Raw genomic sequence first — 24,579 nt, 5'->3', positions numbered from 1 at the left:
TGGTTAATACGATCTGGATTCCGTGCTGACTAGATTACAGATTTTATTGAATTTTTCTTATTCTTGAGAGGAGAAATGAGCTAGACTCAACAATCCAACACTGTGGTTTACTGCTCAAAACAGCCTACTAAACAAAATCAGACAAAACAGACAGCTTACTGGGAACCACAGGAAACCTGCAGACATTTCACGTCTACTCATTGATAGAACATTTTTCTTTATTCTTCATTTTATAACCTGTATCAAGACAAATTTGGACCTGTGCTCTAATCCTGGGTCATTCGGCCAGCAACAGCTAAGTTTGGTGTCATTAAGATGGTCATAAAACCAGTTTATAATCCTGCTTAGCAACAATCTCCGTAGTAACAAAACTGAAAACACTGTTTAAAATGATGAATATATTAAAAGGTAAAACTATTGTATTAATTATTATTTTTTTTTAAATTCTCGACAAAGCAGAATATTTCATGAGGATTTTTTAGCTGCAGTTCAATGTGACCACACGAGAGTGTGTGTCTGTGAGTGGATGCTTATGAGAGAGCGCTGACAAAAAGGGGTGGAAAATTAGGGTGGTCAGCATTCTTCTTATTTGAAGCCGTGTGTGAGAGAGAAAGAGCAAGAGACAGCGAGAGAGAGAGAGACAGAGAGACAGAGAGCGTAAGAGAGAGAGAGAGAGAGAGAGAGGGAGAGAGAGAGAGAGAGAGAGAGAGGGAGAGAGAGAGAGCAAGAGACAGCGAGAGAGAGAGAGAGAGAGAGAGAGAGCAAGAGAGAGAGAGAGAGAGAGAGAGAGAGAGAGAGAGAGAGAGAGAGAGAGAGAGCAAGAGACAGAGAGAGAGAGAGAGAGAGAGAGAGAGTAAGAGAGAGAGAGAGAGAGAGAGAGAGAGTAAGAGAGAGAGCAAGAGACAGCGAGAGAGAGAGAGAGTAAGAGAGAGAGAGAGAGAGAGAGAGAGAGAGTAAGAGAGAGAGCAAGAGACAGCGAGAGAGAGAGAGAGTAAGAGAGAGAGAGCAAGAGAGAGAGAGAGAGAGAGAGCAAGAGAGAGAGAGAGAGTAAGAGAGAGAGAGCAAGAGAGAGAGACAGAGAGAGCAAGAGAGAGAGAGAGAGCAAGAGAGAGAGAGAGAGAGAGCACAAAGTTGGGCAGGGTCTGATTGAGCAGGAAAAGCCTCAGTCTATCTTCATGGTGCAGCGATAAACTTGGACTCTTTTACCTTCTCTCCCCATTTTTTTTGCACAAAAGGAGGCTCATGTCTTGGATATAGACATGATGAGCTTTGTGCATTCCAGGATCTTCTTATTTCTGGCTTTATCACTTGCACAAATACTGTTTGTGAAATGCCAAGACGGAAACAGTGGTAAGTCAAGCAAAGCTGAAAGATGTATTGATATAATTAACTTATTTTATTATTACTTTTATACCTTAAGCTCTTTTATGTGGAACCTGTGATGGGACGATTCATCACATAACACGTAACTCTTAACACCACATAAGGAGCTCATTTCTTAAATGTGCCTCATCAAAAAAAGTCTCAGAAGAACTCAGAAATGACTCAGATGCACTAAATTGTCTCAGTTTGTTTATCACTTGGTGTAATTGTGTGTTTATAACCTTGCATAATGGTTTTCTCTAAGACAGATGCACATGTCAAGCACATGTCATGGATTTGAGCTCTTGTGTATGTTAGAACTGTTGATGAGCGTAAAAGCTTTTTGTGAAATCCTCAAAGGAAAAAAAATGAATTGTTGTTAATCATCTTGATTATCGGTGATGTTCAGGCTGATATAGAACGTGTGATGTGAAATGGAAACGATGTGCAGTCTGCAGTGTCGAAGTCCTTATAGTTCTTTGTTGCGCCTTTTTTGCTGCCCACATCGAGATCATTATTTCCCCTAAAACACTCCCCTCACATCTGCACAATCTATTACCAGGGGTGTGAAACTTGTCCTCCAGGACCACCGATTGCTCTCTTTTCTACTATATTCCTAAATTCAACAAATGACATCTTTAGGAAAAATTAAAAAAAAAAAAAAAGAAAATTAAAGTGTTAAATAAGATAAAATTATTAAATGATTTATTCTGACCTTTTCTTACTTTCAAGTATTTAAAGGAGCGAGGCTTCCATCCTAATCTGGGGCAGATGTTGTGAGGGAGGTGCTGGATGAAAACAAGCACAGGAAGAGAAGAAAGAAAGGAAGAAAAAAAAAAAAAAAAAACATGTCTGGGCCCAGAACACCTGAGCACTATTATTTCAGTCACGCTGGGTGTTTTAGTAGACGTGAAACAAATGACGTCACTTTTTCCTCTCACTGATGTCATTAGTCTACCCCAGAGTTTTTTTTTATACAGAGTGCTGAACTTTGAGCCTTGAAGATGACATGACATGATGTATGGATGCGAACTGGAAGTGAAATGAATGATACTTTTTTTTTTTTTTATAGCTAATTGCAATTTTGGAAATTGGAAATAAATACAGCAATACGCTGTAAAAATGCGCCACCTGGTGGTGAAAGACTTTAACAGGGGTCTGTTTGAGAACCGTACGATTACATACAGTACGTTATTTAAGGAAAGTCAGAATTATCTAGTCACCATTTAATAAGACATTATCGTTAATGTTAGAAACAGTCTATTGTTATTAAATATATATTTATGCTCCTTTGGCGGTGGCGAGTATCGTGTCTGTGAATGTGATGTGAACAGGTCTGTGAACAGGAAATGAAACCAGACCAGACTAGTTCTTGTGTCTGTGGTGAGCTTTTGTGCAGGATTATTTCATTTAATCGCTCATTCTGAGCATGTGGTTGCCTGTAAAATCATTCACTCTTGATGTAAAATCAAGCCCGAATTTTTTTAGACGTGTGTTTTTCTCATCGTCAACTTAATTCCCTTTTAAACCTCAAACTGTTCCTCCTTTTTTCTGCACTATTCATAATGAATACTGTCTAAGCCTTGTGTCACTGAACAGTCCCAATTCTAAAGTTAGCAGAATGTTTTCTTAACATTAAGGTCTTAGGAAACTTTTGCCCACAGTTTGCACAATGTTACTTGAACATCTTCAACTGCATGAATGTTAATACTGGTGTGTTAACTGGAAACGTTGTGTGAACAACATTCTAATAACATCTCTGATACTGTAGCATTTGCTTTTAGCTACTATGTGATATCTAAAACTTATGATATGCTGATTGAAAGTTTTTACACATGCAACAAATACATGACACGGGATGCTGTTGATTGTGGCTTTGGAGAATTTTTTTTATTCATAATAATTATAGATCTAGATAAGAGACATTATGCATGAATCAAGTTGGCACAAGAAGTAACGTTATAATACAAGTTTTAATCTGAGACTTGGGGAAAATAGCGAATAGGAATCAATTTTGATTCAGTACTACTAAAGAAATGAATACCCAATGAAAGTAAAGTAATGACCACAGCTGCTGTGGAGCTTTTGGACCACAACAGTAACATTTATGTGTTTTGAAGAAAGAAATTACAGTTTATGGGAATCCGGGTTCTTTAATTCTTTAATAAGATCTTTTTTTGTGGACGAAGCGTAGGAGGACTAGGAGCAAAAAGCAAGCTGCCTGTTCAAGCATATTTCCAGACTTAATATTATTTAGTTACATAATTATACTAAATTATAGGCATATTATAGGCCATGCAACCAGAAAGCTTAATGAGGAACAATTATGCAGAGCTGTTTTCCATGACACATGGCATTCACTCTCTCTTTATTACTCATGCATTATATTTCAGTTCCAGACTTCATCATGAGTCAGGTCATGATGCCCAGAAATAAATCCACCTCACGTTGGCCGTAGTGGAATTAACTGCGATTTCTTTCAAGAAATCTGTACAGCTGAAAAAGTGCCATGTTACATTTGTTAGCTTGATATCTAAATCAACCGAGGAGTGAAGCAGAACCCAAACCAAACATAGAGCTAAGAGTTTGATGGTTTATATCCTTGTTCAGCAAACCGACAGTGGCCAGCTGGCAGCTCTGGCATTTATCTAAAAGCCTTCCAGTAACTAAGCACAGATCCTCCACAAGCAAAGATATTTAATATGCGATACAACCGAAAAGTTTTACGCAATAAGTCTGGATTCTAATAATAAAGGATATAGAAAACAATGAAAATGTTAGAAATGGTCCATCTAGTGAAGTTTGTCTGTTTATGAGTGTAATAAAAACTTTAAGGACACGCTCAGACACTCCCTCCACACTTTGGGTTACAGCTCTGTTTTTTATTGGCTCTTTCTCATCTTTGCACTTTGCTTACATTGTACGAGAAGCGCTGCAATCCTCTCCATGTCATCATCAATACTCACAAACCCACAGAATCTATTTACTATTTATAATCGAACAATTAACAATTGTACAAAGCTGTGTAACATTTGGAACCATCTTAACCATCTTCGTATACAGAAGATATCTAGTTCCTAATTTCATCACTGTTTTTCCCCCCAGAATCGGTTGCAGTCGTTACTTTACAAAAAATAAGCTGTTTTCTAACATAGCTCAGCGTTCAAGTATGCGAGCTCGACCAGGTCGGCAACAACGAGCTGATGGAAAACATGTGCTGCATTTTTCAGCAATGACTTAAAGACTTGCCTCCTTTTCTTCTATGAGAGAAAAAAATCTCACCACATTGGAAAACGTGATCTTCAGCTCAGACTGAGCTGGAAAAGCCTTCGTGTGTAATTTGAAGTATCTATCCAAACTTACTGCAATAGCCTTCTATATCTGAATGTCATGGATAATAGATGTTGATCCTGCTTATGAGGCCGCTCTATGGGAACAATTTTTAAAGTAAATAAAACTCAGAGCCGGGGGACGACATCCAGATGTTTGCCGGGTTCTTTGCCAGTAATTAGAAAACAAATTATGGGTCCCAAAACTTTGGGAAAAAGTTACACTGGCGATGTTAGAACATTGTGTCAAAGAACAACAGACGTTGGGAGAGCATAAAAAATAGAAGCAGGTTATGTCAAAGTTGGAAAAATGGGGGAAATTATCGTGGGTTCCTTTGTCATTCGCAAACCAATCAGCTTTTGCAAACAAGCCAGAAAACAATCCTCTGCCCCACCCATCTGGACATGGAAGAGAGTGATAAATATCTGATTATTCACACGCAACCATTTGGGATTATAATGTGCAGAAACAGATGGCCAACAAGCCTTTGCTGAGCATGTAAAGGTGGGCAAAAGGCAAACGGGGGTGTTAAGTCCCTGTTAGACTGAATCCCAAGCTCAGTGTTTAAACAGCTGTTTTCATTTGTACGATCATGTTGGCTTGTCTCAGTGAGTAGATTCACCATATCTAACTGTCTTTTAATCCTCCACATCACCAACATACAGTAACATCATTTGATCATAATGTTTTGCTCTATAGCCAGACTGAAAACACCAATAAATGAAGCACCATCATCAGTAACGGTGTAGCTGCAATTACTTAAATTACTAATTAACGAATGTTGACTTCATTAACTTTCTGTATTTACTGATATTACCATCGTTCTGATCATCTAATCACTTCATCCCTAGCTAACAGTTTTAGGTTATCAGAACAGCTTATGGATATTACAGTTCAATGTTTTCTGGATCTTCTGAGAATGTAATTCCATAAGACACATAAAGGTTCTTACAGTTTTTAACAGTCTTAGCTACAGGAATGTTAACACTAATATTAATATTAGGAAATTATGAACTTAGTTCTCAGGTAAAAGTATGTTTATTTGTCTAAATATACATTAAAGAAGTTATTTAAATTCTTCTTGGGGTAAATTAGAACTTTTTGAGAAGTAAATTCAGCCACATCAAGTCAGGTTTATTTATAAAGCACATTTGTTGTGACCAAATTGGAGGCAGCAGAATTAAAAAAATATTTAAAAAAAAAAACAATTAAAAAAAAAAATTAAACGCAGTTACAATGCATGTAGTAAATAAAATAATCTTTCAAATGGTATTTAGCATTATAACTCTGTACAAATGTAGTTTAAAACAAACGTTTTACCCGAAACCAACCGATGTAAAGGTAAAGTTAGGATTGTTAATCAGATTTATCCATTATTATTATTATTACTACCTCATATGGTTTATAACAATACCAGAAAAGTAATGGCAACCTCCTGAAAATTGTAGTCTATACTATAATACATTGATGCTTGTTCTTCAGACTAGCTTTGTATAATAATAATAATAATAATAATAATAATAATAATAATAATAATAATAATAATCGGTACTACCTTTAATATTATATCTAAGAAAAGTGATTGTACTTGTTGCATCTACATGTGCACATGAGTCAGCAGTGCTGGCATCTTTTTTATTCCTGTAATTGTTATTTTGTTTTCTGAAGTCTGTTTAAGAAATGATGTCCATTTCCATTGCTTACGTGGACACAGGATGTAACTAGCAATTATCTCAATCCCTCATGTCCAGTTTTGGGAACAGAGCAGAAATGTCCTGTAACGGATTAACCACTATGTGGCTTATACATGATTTAGCATTTGTGAAAGCATATTGTTGATTTCGCACCAAGAACGATAATAACCTCTAACATAATTAGCATGCTAAAAGCTAACAGTACCGAGCAGCACGTGCTGGCTTTGGTGGCACTAAATCCTTTCTAATGCAAATATACATTTGAAAGGACTAACAGATTGCAGAGAAAACATCTGGAATATATAAGACGAGATTAAAAACAGGGACTGATTGAAGTTAATAGCAAGAAATCTCTCACAGCTGATTATCCTCACTGTTATTCTCCGTTGTGTCTGGCTAGTTATCATTGGGGGAATTTTGAAATCGATGAAGAACAGAATTTAGCTTAACTTCTCACTCACTCACTCATTTTCTTCCGCTTATCCGAACTACCTTGGGTCACGGGGAGCCTGTGCCTATCTCAGGCGTCATTGGGCATCAAGGCAGGATACACCCTGGACGGAGTACCAACCCATCTCAGGGCACACACACACTCTCATTCACTCACGCACTACGGACAATTTTCCAGAGATGCCAATCAACCTACCATGCATGTCTTTGGACCGGGGGAGGAAACCGGAGTACCCGGAGGAAACCCCCGAGGCACGGGGAGAACATGCAAACTCCACACACACAAGGCGGAGGCGGGAATCGAACCCCCAACCCTGGAGGTGTGAGGTGAACGTGCTAACTACTAAGACACCGTGCCCCCCTTAGCTTAACTATATATCCATAATATATAGATTATATACAGCCCCTGTGTAGCTTATCCTGGTTTTCCCTTTACTCATTGTTTTAGACAAGAAAGCTTTTCATAAGCAAGCTGTACTATTTATTTTTTTTTATTTGAAAAATAAAAGGTATTCTTTAATTTTTTTTTTTTTAAGATGTCAGTCAAGGAGTCATGGACTTTACCATCATTAAGACACGGTTTACATAAATATAGCAGATGTCCGCAATGTGCATTGGGTGTATCGGGGATTTTATAGTGTGGTCTTGGTTCTTGTGGCTTTCATGGTAGGAAGATGGCTGGAAATGGTTTACTTCTGTGGATCAGGAAGTTTTTTTTAATATCCAGCATCTTTACCATAAAGTTCATGTGACAGGCAAAACGTCTGAATCTGCAGGATAAAATGGTGCATTTAAATGATACAGATCTCTGTGGGGTCACAGCTTGTGCGAGGTCAATGTTTCTGCCAGCTTCTAATAGAAGACAGATCCTCATCTGTATGAGGTTAAATATGTTAAACCAGTTGGGGTGTGCTGTCATAGGAAAGTAAAGTTTTTTTAATTTCTAAAAGAACATATAATGTTATGTTTAATATTATGAAACAATATTATAAAGTTAATTCATGTTCTTGTTAACGTTATCGTTACAGATCTAGACAATGATACCCTCATCAGCCAATAGACAATAAGTAAAGTTTGACTTGTTACAAAGTGCTGACTCTGGGGACTTGATCCAAAATCCCTTACAACAGTTAAACAATTTTCAATCTGTTTATCGTGAGCATGAACTTTTATAAGTTATAACATAATAAATAATAAATAATCATTAATTGTTGTTAAAAAAAAAAATCAAATGCAGTGCTAGTACTAAGGATTCTGAATTTAGCAATGTGTGTACCATCATTAGGGTCAGCGGTGCTGCAACGCTTAAGTGTCTGGGTTGTTAATTGGAGTTCAAGCCCCAGCACTGCCAAGCTGCCACTGTTGGGCCCTTCAGAAAGGCCCTTAACCCTGCTGTATCATGTCTGACCCTGTGCTCTGACCACAACTTCCAAAGTTGGGATATCTGTGCTGTAATGTATATGTGACAAAATAAAGGCTTCTATTCTATTCACATGTAATGGTTCAGTCTGTTTTCAGTTGACAGTGATAGATCAGATCAGTGATTAGTGATAGATCAGATCAGTGATTAGTGATAGATCAGATCAGTGAGTAGTGATAGATCAGATCAGGTGGTAGTGATAGATCAGATCAGTGATTAGTAATAGATCAGATCAGTGATTAGTGATAGATCAGATCAGTGATTAGTAATAGATCAGATCAGTGATTAGTGATAGATCAGATCAGTGATTAGTGATAGATCAGATCAGTGATTAGTGATAGATCAGATCAGTGAGTAGTGATAGATCAGATCAGTGATTAGTGATAGATCAGTGAGTAGTGATAGATCAGATCAGTGATTAGTGATAGATCAGATCAGTGATTAGTGATAGATCAGTGATTAGTGATAGATCAGATCAGTGATTAGTGATAGATCAGATCAGTGAGTAGTGATAGATCAGTGAGTAGTGATAGATCAGTGAGTAGTGATAGATCAGATCAGTGATTAGTGATAGATCAGATCAGTGATTAGGGATAGATCAGATCAGTGATTAGTAATAGATCAGATCAGTGATTAGTGATAGATCAGATCAGTGATTAGTGATAGATCAGATCAGTGATTAGTGATAGATCAGATCAGTGAGTAGTGATAGATCAGATCAGTGATTAGTGATAGATCAGTGAGTAGTGATAGATCAGATCAGTGATTAGTGATAGATCAGATCAGTGATTAGTGATAGATCAGTGATTAGTGATAGATCAGATCAGTGATTAGTGATAGATCAGATCAGTGAGTAGTGATAGATCAGTGAGTAGTGATAGATCAGTGAGTAGTGATAGATCAGATCAGTGATTAGTGATAGATCAGATCAGTGATTAGTGATACATCAGAGTAAAAGTATTTAGATCAAAATCTTATTGAACTCATTTTTACTTTTGAAGTTTCTCTTCAAACAAGCTGAGTTTTAAATTTCACAGCAAAATCAAACGACGATCTGAAAGTCTGACAAAAGCTCGAACAACACTTTGGAGCTGCAGTAAATGAAGTCATCTAAACACTATAACACACTGTGCTTTTTGGAACAGTAATGAGACTGTGTTGCAAACAGACCCATCTCCAGTCCCTCTGTGCCAGAGAGGTTTATGTGGAAATGTCTGCACGGTTTAGCAGGTCTTAAGGCAGGTTTGATGGTGTTACCGTATGGAAAACTGCGCTGTGCTGCCATGTGCTTTGGCTGGAGACTTTTGCTGTCCAATAAAACACTCATCTTGTTTTAAAGTTGTAAATTACATTTAAATCGAATAACACGTGTTGCCTTGTTTTTAATTTGCTTTTTGTTTTCAGTTGAAAGTCAAGAACATGTTTCTAATCAATACACTTTCTAAATATATAAATATAACGGAAGGAATCGGAAAAGCGAAGCGTACGTATTATATTGTGGTCAGAGGGAAACACTTGGGAATGCTTTGATAAGCTACACTGGAGCATGTGGTGTGTTCTCCATAATTATTGGCCCTAATGGCTTTTATTAAAAGGCAGTTACATGTAAATAAATGGATCCTTTTTTATCTAATAAGTTCGGCTAAGTTCTCACTGATGTTAATTATATTTAACATAAACTAATGGACACAATTGAAAACAGCGCAGGTTTTTATTTATAAAATTTAAAAAAAATTCTAATTTATAGTTTTTTTGTTGATGTGCTTTAAAATCAAACAACAAGAAAAACATCTGTCCTCGTGGTAAAGGAGGAGATTCATCACTTTAGTTAGCTTGTTCTCACGTTATCTGCCCTGCAGGAAGTTGCCCTTAGACCACTATTTCCTGTGGGCAGATCAGGGGTGTTTAATGTCTGAGGCTGAACAGGGATAAAATCCCATGTGCTTTTTTACTCGGAGTGCAAAGTAATAAAACTGTAATGTAACTCCACATTGAACGACGTCGCTTTGTTAACTCACACTAAGAATAACGGTCTGAATAAATACATTTATACATAAAAAATATCCTAAGAAATCTCTATCAGAATATTATTTATAACTAATGTATAACAGTAATCCCTGATACCAAAGATCCACTCGGGCTGAATTGTAATACACGACTTCCTTTACTTAATGAACATTTATACAGTTTGATTTTTGACAAAAATGGAAAAAATTCCTATTGGAAAAAAGATGCTGTTTAGTTAAAGAGGCGATCCCTTCCATCCGGAATAGGTTTCTCACACAACACAAGGCCAAACCAGCTGCTCATGACTACCAGGAAAAGTATGCATAAGCTTAAACGAGGAGAGCATTGCCAGATCGTGAAAACAATCAGGCACGATTCTCAGCAGCACTATTTTCACATTTTTAACGCTGTTTCCATGCACAACAGACTATACTGTCTAGTTTGACGAATTAGTGCAAACGTTAAAGTTTCCCATTTGGATGAAGGGGCATGTCTTAGCATTTTTCCTTGTTTCCAGATTGCAACATTTGTTCGGTGCCTCTGCGTCTAAATCACGTGAACATGCAGAGTGATTACTCGCTGCCTACAAAATTCCCAGCATGCAGACTTTCTCAGGCAGCTTTTAAGCTCCTCAGCTGTATTACGAGACCACAAACTTAAATGTTCACTGTGCAAAACAGAAAGGTATTAAACATTTTGTCAATAATGACGTTCAAAATGCAGATTTTTTAATACATTTATTCTTAACTTATAACCTTTTAGAGATGCCTTCTGTAAATTACAGAAAAAAGTATAGAGGCATCTTTTTTGTAATTCAATTCAATTCAATTCAAGTTTATTTGTATAGCGCTTTTTACAATGGACATTGTCACAAAGCAGCTTTACAGAACATAAACATAAAACAAAAGATAAACATAAGGAGAAGTATAAAGAATTAATATAATAAAAATTCACGATATATACAGTTCACAGTGTGTATGTATGTATGTATGTGTGTATGTGTATTTGTATTTGTATGTGTGTATGTGTAACTATGCATTAAAACTGAATACCACTTTTTTTAGTTTATATTTCAGAATTATTTAAATTATTTTCTTTATATTTCATAGGGGCACGGTGTCTTAGTGGTTAGCACGTTCGCCTCACACCTCCAAGGTTGGGGGTTCGATTCCCACCTCCACCTTGTGTGTGTGGAGTTTGCATGTTCTCCCCGTGCCTCGGGGGTTTCCTCTGGGTACTCCGGTTTCCTCCCCCGGTCCAAAGACATGCATGGTAGGTTGATTGGCATCTCTGGAAAATTGTCCGTAGTGTGTGATTGCGTGAGTGAATGAGAGTGTGTGTGTGTGCCCTGTGATGGGTTGGCACTCCGTCCAGGGTGTATCCTGCCTTGATGCCCGATGACGCCTGTGACCCGAGGTAGTTCGGATAAGTGGTAGAAGATGAGTGAGTGAGTGAGTGAGTGAGTGAGTGAGTTTATTTCATTGTATATGTTATTCTTTATTACTACATTATTTTTTATTTAATTTATGCCTATTCAATGTATATAATTAACTAATACAGTTGTAGCTTAAATTTGTTTTAAAGTTACACTACATTCATTTCCGAGATTAAAGTGACAAGCTATAAAAGCATGCCATGCCAGTGACATGCGACGATTTAATCCAGTTCAATCCCTGTATAATGTCTGCTTGACCATGGCATTTATAACATTTCACAGAGTATCACATTCCTTCCATAATACCCTAAACTTCCACCATGTAAAATGTTGACATCACTGACCCAGAGCAGAGCTTTATGGCACGTGCAGGGCCTCTTTACCTTGATAGTGCTGTGCATTTTCTGAACCTTCTATACTATACGTCTTGTAAAGTGTGAAAACCAGAGAGCTCGGGCCTGGGCTTGTTCAAAATGGTTTCCTTTTTGTCTCTGCATTCTGTGAGCAAACAGCCACGAGTACCATGACAGAAAATGTGCTAACGACATGAAGCGGATTCTTTCAGTGCTATTCGGCTTGGAGTAACGATTTATAAAAAACACGCTTACTTTGGTGCTGAGCTTGAAGAAGGCAAAGCAATGTAGAGATGTGGCAAAGCAGCTGTGACACTGCAAGCTGTCACGTACTGTACAAAAAAAATCCTGGGACTGGAAAAAGCACGGCAGGAAATATGGGTTCGGTTTATATCCGTAGACTGGAAAGAAATATTATGCATGTGTTTTATGAAAAGCTAGACTGGCCACATTATATACGTGTTCACTTCATTTTTGTTTCTTTAGCTTTTTAGAACTGCTGCTATTATCGTAGAGACTTCAGGACTCATCTCTGAAGCTCAATCTGAACATCATTTCAATACAAGCTTAATACTCTTCTAAACCAGTACACTGTAATGATTTACTGTTCCACTTCAGAAGAGGAAGGGATCCCTTTTAAGTCTTGTTCCTCTTAGGATTTTCTCCTTATGTTGTCTTGGAGAGATTTTACTTGTCCCTGTCGCCTCTAGCTTGCTAATCAAGGAACCTAAACGTACATCTGGATTTTTGTAAAGCTTCTCTGTGACTGAGAGAAGAACAGTAAACAGCATGTCTACTGTTAATCGCACTATAGAACTGAATTAATTTTTGCATCAGATATTTTATGTCAAAATGTTGTAAAGTTATTTTCAGACAAAAATATCTAGACAAAAATGGCTCGAATATATAATTAAGGGAAGGTTTGTCATGGCAATTTATCCTCCAACATCAGTACCATATTTGTATAAAGGACAACTGTGCAGGCTTTGTAAATATTAACACAAGCCGATGAATCCAAGAATAAAATATCGTCGTGTGCAGTCACATGGTGTATTTTGTTTATACTCAGCCTAAACAGAGCAAAGAGGTAACAGAATAAAGTGCTTTTGAGAGTGTATGTGTCTCAAATACATAAGTATTAAGACTTGTAAACATTTTTGAACCTCAACTAAGGGATATTGTTTGCATAGATGTTTTACGTATACAAACGTCTCTTATTCCCTTATGCCAATGCGTAGACTCTTGCTGTGCTCGTGAACATTCATTCTTGACATATGTAGGCCTAAACTAATATTCTAGGGATAATAAGCTTTCTCTGAGCATATAAACAAATACCGGGCTCTCAAGCGTGAAGCATAAACAGCTTACAGAGAGAGAAATGTTGTTGATATGGGATGAGCAAATGCTGCAGATTGTCTATATGGTATGCATGTGCTACATGAGAAGACATTAAAAAAAAATGTTTGGACATCACCTTGAACCTCATGCATGACATGGGTGCAAATGAAAGCAAGAGGTTCATCTAAAACATAGAGATGGACTTCAACGGGTTTTAGATTTGAAGTTTTCTCTAAAAATAAATGTGCAAAAAAGGCAAAAAGTCAAAATAAGGAACTAAAAGTGAAGTGACTTTGTGTGTTTTCCCAGCAACTGACTTTTTAACGTTCATTTGAATGATAAAACTGGGAAACAACATGTAATTATGCTGGACGTCTGACAAAGTTAAGGCAATGTGATCACAACCAGAAAAGCAGCAAAATTGCCACAGATGGCAGAACAATAACCACTTTAAGATCTATGGTGAGCTTTAATCTTCATCCTGGTGTTTATTTTGAAAATCTGTAATGATACCAAAGATTACATGTTATCTTGACTTTGTGTTTGAATAACTATAATTTATTTGAGAAAAAAGGCACCAGTTGCTTGGTTATAGAGCACACCATGCCATGCTCTGCATTACCACAGTGTACTACAATAGAGACTTTCCATCACTTACTTTCATATTTCTGTTCAAAATGCAATTTATTAGACCACAAAATTGGACCCAAAAACCATTTATTTTGGAGAGTATAGCACACCTGAGAAGTGTGTGTGTGCCCTGTGATGGGTTGGCACGCCGTCTAGGGTGTATCCTGCCTTGATGCCCGATGACGCCTGAGATAGGCACAGGCTCCCCGTGACCCGAGGTAGTTCGGATAAGCGGTGGAAAGTGAGAGAGAGAGAGAGAGAGAGCACACCTGAGATTCAAAGAGACTCATCTCCATGTATTTTACCTGTTCACAGTTCAGATGATCTACACAACTGTCAGGTTCCAGATGGTTCTGTGTGCCTTTTAGCCCTTAAATTGTGTCTCTAATGAGCACAATCCCCACATGTGCTTTATTTCAGAGTAAAGCCTCTTGTGTTTATCGCAAGCTTCAAGGCGCAGTATATCGTTGGCTGATTCGTCTCAGAGTAAAATAAAGCCTAGAGCAGTAAGGTGGGGAGGTGGGACAGTGGAAAGCAGTCTATCAGCTAACTCTTAGGTAACCTTTGTCTTGATGGAGACCCTTATCATGCTGGGGGAAGTTTTGGGAATTCCAAATCAAGAAGGAAATCCTGTTATGTGTCCACACTGCGATGGGGACCATCTACATTCAACTTGAATATACTGTATAATATCTATCTGCTTATAGCTAGAACCTAATAAGCTGTGGGTGTGTTGTGGACTAGAAAAGTCATATTTATTTAGGTGAGAGAAGCATAAAGAAACTCAATTTTGCTTAACTATTGGCTGTTTTCCAGAATTCAGTCGCAGTGACATCAGTGTTTACCAAGACACAATACAGTATGTATACATTATGCAATACAGTACATTTTTCTTTAGGCAGAATATGTAATACAAGGTTCCAGCATAGAACAACTGAAAAAGTTTGCTTGAAAATTATGATGTGAAATCCAGGTGAAGAGAAAGTCAATGGTGGGAGTAGAAGAAAGCAGAATTATTCATCGTCTCTGAATGGAAAGAATGCATTACATGTCATTTGGAATGATACTGGTTGATAATAGCCAATCTGCAGCAGTGTAACATTAGGTAGTACGTGAGGTAGTACGTGAGGTAGTACATGAGGTAGTACGTGTCTTGGAGGTCTAGAACTTGCTGGTGTTAAGAAATGAAAAATCACTAAAAATGCAACCACACTGGGAATTTTAACAAGCCAAGTATATTGTGGACTATTTTATGGTACATTACACCCATAGATGTGTAAATTAGCCTATAACGTGGGATTATTGTGTGTAAGCTTGATACTCTTGACAGCCCTTTGTATAGATAAAGTCTGATTTCCGACAGCACATTGGTTTTCTTTCCGTGCTTTGATTTTTGGTCCACAATGCTGACCACAGAGATACCTACAACTTAAGTTCTAAATAATTTATTTAAAAAAAAAAACACTTACTTGCTGATTTAATTTATGTGTCAAATCAAATTGACTTTTCCATACAGAGCAGTTCTTAGTTTTCTTAAAGCAATGGAGAGTTAAACTCATGTTAAATGGTAGTGTTCTGCTGGTTTTGTATGTTTTATGCAGTGAGGCTTTTGGGAAATTTGGGCTCGATTTTATCTTTGTATCTGTGTGTTCTGGGGCAGAACTCTAGAATAGTTACTATCCTAAAAATACTAATCAAGTCCATTTTCATTTAGGATTGGATACCATACTTCAAAGTGATTGTCATGTCCAAACCAGAAGAACATTTTGAGGCTTCTTAAACCCCAAAGCTGTCCAATCTGTATGTCTAAGCCAGTGGTTTAACCTCTGCTTGAAACCAGCTTGACTTGACCAAGGAGATGGAGGTTTTGGTATAATCATAGGTTTTAAAACCACTTAGAAGTGCTGGTGCTGTGCTGGGAGTGTGGATGACTGAGCATCTTATTCATACAATGCTCATAAGCTCAAAGGTTTCACTGGTAGATAACATAAGGAACATGTTTAGATAGAAAATTCTTTAAGGGTTCCTCATGTGTTCATTGAATAGTTTGAACTGTTTATGATACAGAAACACTCAGTTGAATTATTCTGCCAAAAATCTTTAAAGAATTTCTCAGGAATACAAACAAATAATCCATAAGGTTTCTAATCATAATGTTATTGAAAGAATTTAAGACTCTTTGACACTTAGGACACTTCTCTTCCTATACAGTCCCTGACAAAAGTCTTGTCGCTTGTGTACAAATTGACCTGAAGTGCCGCTGAAATATATTTCTAATCAAGATTTTTTTTACAAGAAATGGCTCATTTTAATCCCAACAGCTTTTGTAATAATGTTTCAGTGCAAAACGAAACTGTCAAAAAGTATTCTGATATTCACAGCTTGGTAAAGCCCATTGAGTCGATTTTTGCAAAGACATAAGTGTTGTCTCCTTGTCATATGAGCTTCACCTGTGACTAATAATGGATCAATTAGGTCTCAGGTGTGTATAAAAAGAGCCCCAGTACACTTGACCTTCACATCTACTGCAACTAGACCTCTGCAAACATGCCTAAGATTCACCCTGAGACTAAAGTTTTGATTATCAAGAGGCTGAAGACCAGATCTACTGCTGATGTGGTAGACACCTTCAATGTGTCTCAGCGTCAAGTACAGAGGATTAAAAAAAGATTTGAAGAGACTGGAGACGTTTTGGACAAGCACAGGTCAGACAGACCCCGCAAGACAACTGCTCGAGAGGACCGTTTGTTGGCTCAAAAATCCAAGGCCAGCCCATTTTCCACTGCAGCAGAGCTCCACGAGACCTGGTCACCTGAAGTCCCTGTGTCAACCAGAACAGTTTGTCGGATTCTGTCTCCAAATGGCCTCCATGGTCAAATCGGTGCTCAGAAGCCAGCACTAAACAAAAGACAATTGAAAACCCGTGTGGCATTTGCCAAGGCCCACAGCCTGCTAAAAGGATTGATGCTGGAAAAGTGGCAAAAGGTGGATTTTTCAGATGAATCTTCTGTTGAATTACACCACAGTCGCCGCAAATATTGCAGGAGACCTACTGGAGCCCGCATAGATCCGAGATTCACCCAGAAAACAGTGAGGTTTGATGGTGGAAAAATCATGGTCTGGGGTTCCATCCAGTATGGGGGTGTGCGAGAGATCTGCAGGGTGGAAGGCAACATCAATAGTCTAAAATACCAAGAAATCTTAGCTACCTCTGATATTCCCAACCATAAAAGAGGCCAAATCCTGCAGCAGGATTGTGCTCCATCGCATACTTCCATCTCCACATCAAAGTTCCTCAAGGCGAAGAAGATCAAGATGCTCCAGGATTGGCCAGCCCAGTCACCAGACATGAACATCATTGAGCATATGTGGGATAGGATGGAAGAGGAAGCATGGAAGACGAAACCAAAGAATATTGATGAACTCTGGGAGGCATGCAAGACTGCTTTCTTTGCTATTCCTGATGACTTCATCAATAAATTGTATGAATCCTTGCCAAACCGCATGGATGCAGTCCTTCAAGCTCATGGAAGTCATACAAGATATTAAATTTCGATCTCACAGCACCGCTACTTCATTTGCTGACATATTTTTGTATTTGCAGTAAATTTGTTCCATTTCTGTAAAGGCGACAAAACTTTTGCCAAAATTTGACCTTTCTGTCGTGATTAAATGATAAATCTTTTTTCAGTGAAACTAATTTATTTCAGTGCATTAAACATCATTTGGGAGGGTTTTAGCTTTTCATATGAGCTATTTCTAACACCAATTGATTAATTAAAAGTCAGGATAATAGCAGGTGTTTCAAAAAATAGATAAGCGACAAGACTTTTGTCAGGGACTGTACTTTTAAAATAAAGAAGCACACTCTCATTCACTCACATACTCTCATTCACTCACACACTACGGACAATTTTCCAGAGATGCCATTCAACCTACCATGCATGTCTTTGGACCGGGGGAGGAAACCGGAGTACCCGGAGGAAACCCCCGAGGCACGGGGAGAACGTGCAAACTCCAAACACACAAGGCGGAGGTGGGAATCGAACCCCCAACCCTGGAGGTGTGAGGAGAACGTGCTAACCACTAAGCCACTGTGAAGCAATTCTTGATGCATTAAAATCAACCCTCTGTAACACTCACAAGAAACTTTTGGAAAATTCCATACCATAAATCTTTACATTGTTATGGCTCTTATTTTAGAACTCTAAGTATGGTTTCAAGGCCAGTGTATCTCAAGCTAAAGGTGTCTGTCAACTACAACCAAGGGGTCCACATTTTTTGTATTTGCCTTTTTTTTTTATTATTTTCTTACAATTATAGTTAACCCATTTAACTAATAACTTGAATTGGAAAGAAGGTTCAGAGCAAACCTCGATAACTCAAAAAGACTCTGGGGAAATTTCTGGGGAAAAGGTGCATTTCTCCTGTAAAGTGTCAGAATAAAATATTTTTTACTGAGGGGTTCAGTGGGGTTTATTTTACAGTTAGAGTTACAGCTGGCACAGAGAACCCTCGGTGTACCCAGATGCACTGTAGATTCATATGTTCTTGCACAATAGTGTACACTCTTAGAAGGTATAATGTTCCACAAAGGATTTTTAGATAGTTAAGGGTCTCTAGATTGCTAAATGGATTCTATTTTGGATATTCTTTAATAGGAAAACTTTCTTCTGTAGGGTTCAACATAGAAACATTAAGGGCTTTTCGACAGGGATAAAACAAAGAAATGCTTAGATGCAGTTTTGGCTCTGTAGTTAAAGCCCTGGGCTGCTGATCAGAAGCTTTATTTATGTTCTTTGCTCTCTAAGATAAGATTCTGTGAATAAATGAATTTTACTGTATTGGATGTGTACATGAAATAATAAAAGTTTACAATCGCTATTAAAAATTGGCAAAATAATTAAAAAGTAATAATAATATAATCTAGAATTTTAGAATTTTGATATGTATTAAAGTTGAAGTTAAACATCTGCTAAAATGCTAACAAAAAAATGCAAGGCTTACTGCGCTTCATCTCTCACGGAAACATGTCTATAGCTGTAGCTGGAAAAGCAAAATCTATTAAACGAGTCACTGTTTCCATAGGATCATTTGCTAATGCTTTAGAAACTGAGGCCAAAGAGAAATCCCTAAACACAGTACAGCAGCATTCTCATACTACAGTAGATGGGAAAAACACATAAAGCAATACTTTTGTTCCCCTTGGGTTTCTGCATGCTGTAGTACATTTCATAGTTTACCCCCTAGGTTCTGCATGCTGTAGTGGAAATGCATGGAGTTGGAATAGCAGTAGATTGTGTTATCTCAGGAAACTAGTGTGTGAGGGTGTGGGATTTTAAACATCAGTATAAATCAAATCCAACGTGTACTCCCTTTCAGCTCGGCCCATCCAAAATACCATCCGTCTCAACCACGTTTTTTTTTTAAACACTCACAACCAAAGAACCGTGACTCAGCGTTACCGTCTTAAATTAATAGTTAAATAAATAGTTCAACATAGTTGATTTTTGAGGATGCGAGCGAATGCCTCATTAGTTTAGATTGGACACAAGCCCCAAAGTGACACAGAACTAATTCTTAGCATAAGCAACAGTTAACTTGGCATATCAGAGAGCTGGAAAATCAGCATCAGGAGAAACACTCGAAGGGTCACGAGCCCACTGCCGTCAGTGCCTTTAGACACGTTGGTTAAAACTGCAGGGTCTGCAATGAATTAGGGGGGTGGGGGGTGGTGGAAATTTCTACAAAGCCAACTGGTGTGGTTTTCAGAACTGGCTTGTGAAATGCACTTCTCTCCACATAAATTTCTAATGCTTCTCAAACCAAAAAACACTCTTTTTTTTTTTTTTACCCTTAACGTACATTATAACCCGAGCATACAATGTGTCTGTTATTCGAATTACATTTTTTAAAATGATAAATTTTAGACTACCTTTATGAGATGATAGTGAATTGTGGTTAGTGCATTTTAAACTGGACATTTATTCTTGTTTTTCTCTCCCCTTCCTCCACAAAGACAGGAAATGAGAATAGACCTGCATTTATGAGTCTTTAATCTGGTCTTGGAAAAAATTCTGACCTTTTCATTAATAAAAACAAGGATTTAGTCACAGAACCACTGACTCAGATGTGAAAACATTATAAATCACTCAGGTTGGATTGTAATGTACCGGTCCTGTGTATTTGTGCGTGTCCTTCCTGTGAGGTTCTTCTGGACCATATGGTCCTTCTCAGATACAGCAGATCTCCCTCTGGAACTTGGCATGACTCATACTTGCAACATCCCAACCCCCTTCAGGGCAAGAAGGATTTTAAGAATGTCCACCACCTTCACATGTGTGAATTAGCCTTTCACTGCAAAAGAACACTTTATACAGAACTTTCCTGGATTTTCACTCACAATATCTCCTGCTCTGGTCGTCTCATGCCCCAAAGGCCAATGGGATTTATATAAATATGAGCCTTAAATATGATTTAATAACCTAAAGTACCTGTAGCTATGTGAGTTATAGGACTGTTTGATCTAGTTCCCAGAGTGACTAGAGATATGAGAGATATGAACTTCTTATCAGAGAACAGTGAGTAAGAATGTTAAGGGTAAGAATGTGTTAAGGACCTGAAAGGCATTTAGAAAGTTCTATTTGGTCAAAAAAAAAAAAAAAAAAAAAAAAAAAAAAAAAAAAAAATATATATATATATATATATATATATATATATTTTTTTTTTTTTTATTGGACTGGGGATTTTCCAAATGTGTATAAGTGACCTTATATTTATCTTCATACATACATGTGCATAGTTAAAAAATAAAAAAATAACCTGTCACCTAAAATGCAAGTGTACTTCCACATCCTACACCTTTACTTGAAATAGCTGAACCTTTAAAATAATTGTTCACTGAGCCTGTAGGTGCAGATGAGATGTACATTTCTTTGGTAAAGGTACCACTAAAGGTAGAACAGGAAGCTCATGGATGCCACCTGCTGTTCATCTGTTAGCTGTGGTCTAGTTTAAGATTTAATTGTTTAATTATTTATGTTGGTTGAGATGTTTATGCTGTATACCATATTTAACAAATCTGTATTATTTAAAGTAGCATATTTTAGCATATATATTCACACGGGGGCAGTTGGTAGACTGACAGAAGCAGCGGTAGCTTGACGGTTAGGGCTCTAGGTTACTGTTCAGAAGGTTAAGAGTTTAAACCCCTGCACTGAGAAGCTGCCAAAGTCGGGTCCTTGAGCAAGGCCCTTAACTCTCTCTGCTCCTGGGTGGCATATCAGTGCTGACCTTCTGGTCTGACCCAAACTTACTAACAAGCTCAGATATGCAAAGAAAAGAATTTCACTGTGCTGTAATGTTTATGTGAAAAATATTGGCTTCTCCTTCAAATACTGCAGAAATAAGCATTTATAGTATAACGTTATATATGACTGGGAGTTCTATATAATACACAATCTAGAAAAAAGTAATAAAATATTATTTAAAAACCCTATGATTTTTTAAAAAAAATAGTTCCTTTTATGAATTACGGCTTATGGAGAAAATTGCAGTACATCTACTCATTACCACTTACCCAAGAACTGTTTCCAGTAATGACTTTTTCTCACTTTGGTTTGGCTTCAAAAAAAATGCTGCAGAAAGAATATCTGCCTGTGTGTTCAATATAAAAACAACATCCCAGACTTTACTCACTTTAAATGCAAAAGAAAATGTGCTGACCTCAGATGGTCGTTCCTTTTCTGCAGGAGATGACCTCAGCTGCTTCGAGGACGGGCAGGTCTACACTAACCGAGACGTGTGGAAACCTGAGCCGTGCCGGATCTGCGTTTGTGACAGTGGCACCATTCTGTGCGACGATGTGCAGTGTGATGAGGTGATCAACTGTGAGAAGGTCATCATTCCTGATGGTGAATGCTGCCCGGTGTGCCAGACCACCTACCCGGACAGTGATGGCGGCGGTGGCGGCGGCGGTGGCCAAAACAGTATGCACTGTGTTCAGTCTTGAAATTAGTAATAAAATAAGCATAATAATCTATCACAGTTTTCAAAGTGAGGATTAGATACCATCAGGTGTCTGTTATTTTATTTATTTATTTATTTATTTATTTATTTATTTATTTATTTATTTATTTATTATATAGCTATGGGCTGTTTTTTCTGGTCACTTGAACTGAATGAGGTTAATCAAAACATCAATAAATCTAAATTGTTGTTCTGCACATAATCTTGGCCTGGTGGGTTTCTGTGGCTGGAAATCTCTGTTTATTTTACACTTAAAAAGATTCTTGACTAAAAAAAAAGATTTGTAAAGTCACAGTCTATCTATAATGATTTGATTTGATTTGAATAATTAACATTAATGAGGACTGACCTACTTCATGTCGTATTTTCCTTTTCAGACAGAATCTATAAGGTAAGACCCCCCCCCCTTTTTTTTTTTCCCCTATTCATCATTTGCAATCAACAAACTGGGCAAAGCCATTGTCATGTTTTATGAGCTTTAACTGAGGGAACTCTATCATTTTAATTTTCAGGGTCAGAAAGGTGAACCTGGAGATGTGCCATTTGTATGTATTATTTTCATTACTTAATATTATGTATATCTCATCAACTGCATGCATAAGCTGATGTGTTGTGACAGAATTCGATGACACGTTGTAAACAATATCATAATATGATTACAGATAACTGGACTTCCAGGACGACAAGGACCAATGGTAAGCTTGGAACCTGAATCACTTAAAAAGTGTTAATCGATATCACACAGACAGTGAGACTATTACAGATGGTGTGTGATACCTTACCCTCCTGATTTTGCTATGAGTTAGCAGTACCTGCACTTTAGTCCTCTGAGACACCAGGTGGCAGTAGAGCACATAGTAATTTTTTTTTCCCAAAAAAAAATAATTTTCTTACTTTCAAGCAAACTAATTTGTTAATTTATGAATGATCCGAAATCATCATTGACCAATGAAAACATAACAGGCAAAAAAATTTACTTTTATTAATTTGCCTTCATGTCATTTACAGGGACCACCAGGTGCCCCAGGATTCAGGGGAGATTCGGGACCCAAAGGAAGACCTGTAAGAAACAGCAGTAATTTTTCCTCACACTAAGACAGACCATAATTAATATGGACAAACGTAAATTCACATGTAATATAATTTTAAAACCATTCCTTTGTTGTAGGGTGCAAGAGGTCCACCAGGATATGATGGAGAGCCTGGTATTCCTGGACAACCGGGAGAACCCGGACCACCAGGCCATCCTCCTGGAGTGAGTACTACAGGATATACTGTAAATAATACAATAAATGTTTGCTTGTTTTTTTTTTATTACAAAAAAGGCATTTCAGACCTAAAGCTAATATACATGTTAAAAGAAAAGGATGGGGGAATTTTGTCAAAACATCTTTAAATTAAGTCAAACTTCAGATCCTCTAGTTTATGGAAAAATGTAATAATATAATATAGCTTTTCCTCAAAAGCACATTGAAGTCTAGTTCAATTAATTAAAGTAGGTTTGGCCAAAATACCAACATGAATGCCATGATTAATGATCTTTTTTGTCACTGTGATGCCACTGATATCAATAATTTATTAAACCTTCATTTAAATAGACCTTTACATATAATTTAGGTAATACATTTAAAGGAATCCAAATGTGTTGACTATTTATTTGTGTGTGCGTGTGTGTGTGTGTGTGTGTGTGTGTGTGTGTGTGGTGTTCTGCACATTTTGCCATGCTGCCTAAAATAAAAATTCAACTACATCACATGAAAGCATGCATACAACACGAATAACATCTAATTTCCTGCATCTAGTTTTTGCATGTTTGCGTGTTTGGTGACGTGTTTGTTGCTTTATTTAGGGTCAGCTGTCCTCTCAGATGTCAGAAGGATTCGGAGGTGACAAAGCAGCAGGCCAGCATGCCATGATTCTTGGACAAAGGGTATAAAGCAGTGATTCAAACCCTTAAATCTTGCCTTGTCTAAATACCAAGTACAGCTTAGCAAAGATAATTGGTGAAAATATCGTGAGCTCTTCCAAATGATCTGCTTGCTTTGACCTTAGTAGCAGCATCTTCAGAAATATCATTTATGCTATCTTGTCCAATGGACCAGTCACATATTCTCCTAGAGCAGATCAGGCTTTGCTCAGTAGCTAACAAACAAGCCTATGTTGTCTAAGTAAATAGCTGAGTGCCATTTGGTATGTTTTTTTATTATATGTTTAGGGCGACATAGGCACAAGAGGAGCACCTGGGCCCAGCGGTCTACCAGTAAGTCTGAAGCAGACAAACCATGAATACCTATTTGATAACGTAAAATATCAATGAATGACCAAGTTTTTAAAATACTTACTTCTAATTCCAATTCTTCTCGTATTATCGTTTAGGGTACACCTGGACCTCAAGGAGCCCCTGGTGAAGCTGGAGATTCAGGCCCAATGGTAAGAACCGGAAGGCAGCAATCAGTTTGTTATATCTGTTCACATTAATAAATGTGTTTTAGATCGTGTCTATAAATGTAAAGCAACAGACCAGTCAATTCA

The 24,579-nt window shown here is 37.6% G+C and overlaps 1 protein-coding gene across 1 annotated transcript in view; it reads left to right on the top strand.

The window, feature by feature from the left end:
• Nucleotides 1–1,079: 1,079 nt before the first annotated feature.
• col5a2a (collagen, type V, alpha 2a) overlaps nucleotides 1,080–24,579 on the top strand; it is a 40,071-nt gene continuing 16,571 nt past the window's right edge. The window contains exons 1-10 of the mRNA XM_060877131.1: nucleotides 1,080–1,350; nucleotides 21,771–22,007; nucleotides 22,425–22,438; nucleotides 22,560–22,592; nucleotides 22,710–22,742; nucleotides 23,056–23,109; nucleotides 23,216–23,302; nucleotides 23,897–23,977; nucleotides 24,263–24,307; nucleotides 24,424–24,477. Of these exons, the coding sequence (XP_060733114.1) occupies nucleotides 1,260–1,350; nucleotides 21,771–22,007; nucleotides 22,425–22,438; nucleotides 22,560–22,592; nucleotides 22,710–22,742; nucleotides 23,056–23,109; nucleotides 23,216–23,302; nucleotides 23,897–23,977; nucleotides 24,263–24,307; nucleotides 24,424–24,477 (729 nt within the window). The 5' untranslated portion in view covers nucleotides 1,080–1,259. The remainder of the gene's footprint in view (nucleotides 1,351–21,770; nucleotides 22,008–22,424; nucleotides 22,439–22,559; nucleotides 22,593–22,709; nucleotides 22,743–23,055; nucleotides 23,110–23,215; nucleotides 23,303–23,896; nucleotides 23,978–24,262; nucleotides 24,308–24,423; nucleotides 24,478–24,579) is intronic.

The sequence above is a fragment of the Tachysurus vachellii genome, chromosome 8, assembly GCF_030014155.1.
Source record: "Tachysurus vachellii isolate PV-2020 chromosome 8, HZAU_Pvac_v1, whole genome shotgun sequence".
Taxonomy (NCBI): Eukaryota; Metazoa; Chordata; class Actinopteri; order Siluriformes; family Bagridae; genus Tachysurus; species Tachysurus vachellii.
Note: the sequence above shows the minus strand (reverse complement) of the source record. Positions and strands in the feature narration are given on the sequence as shown.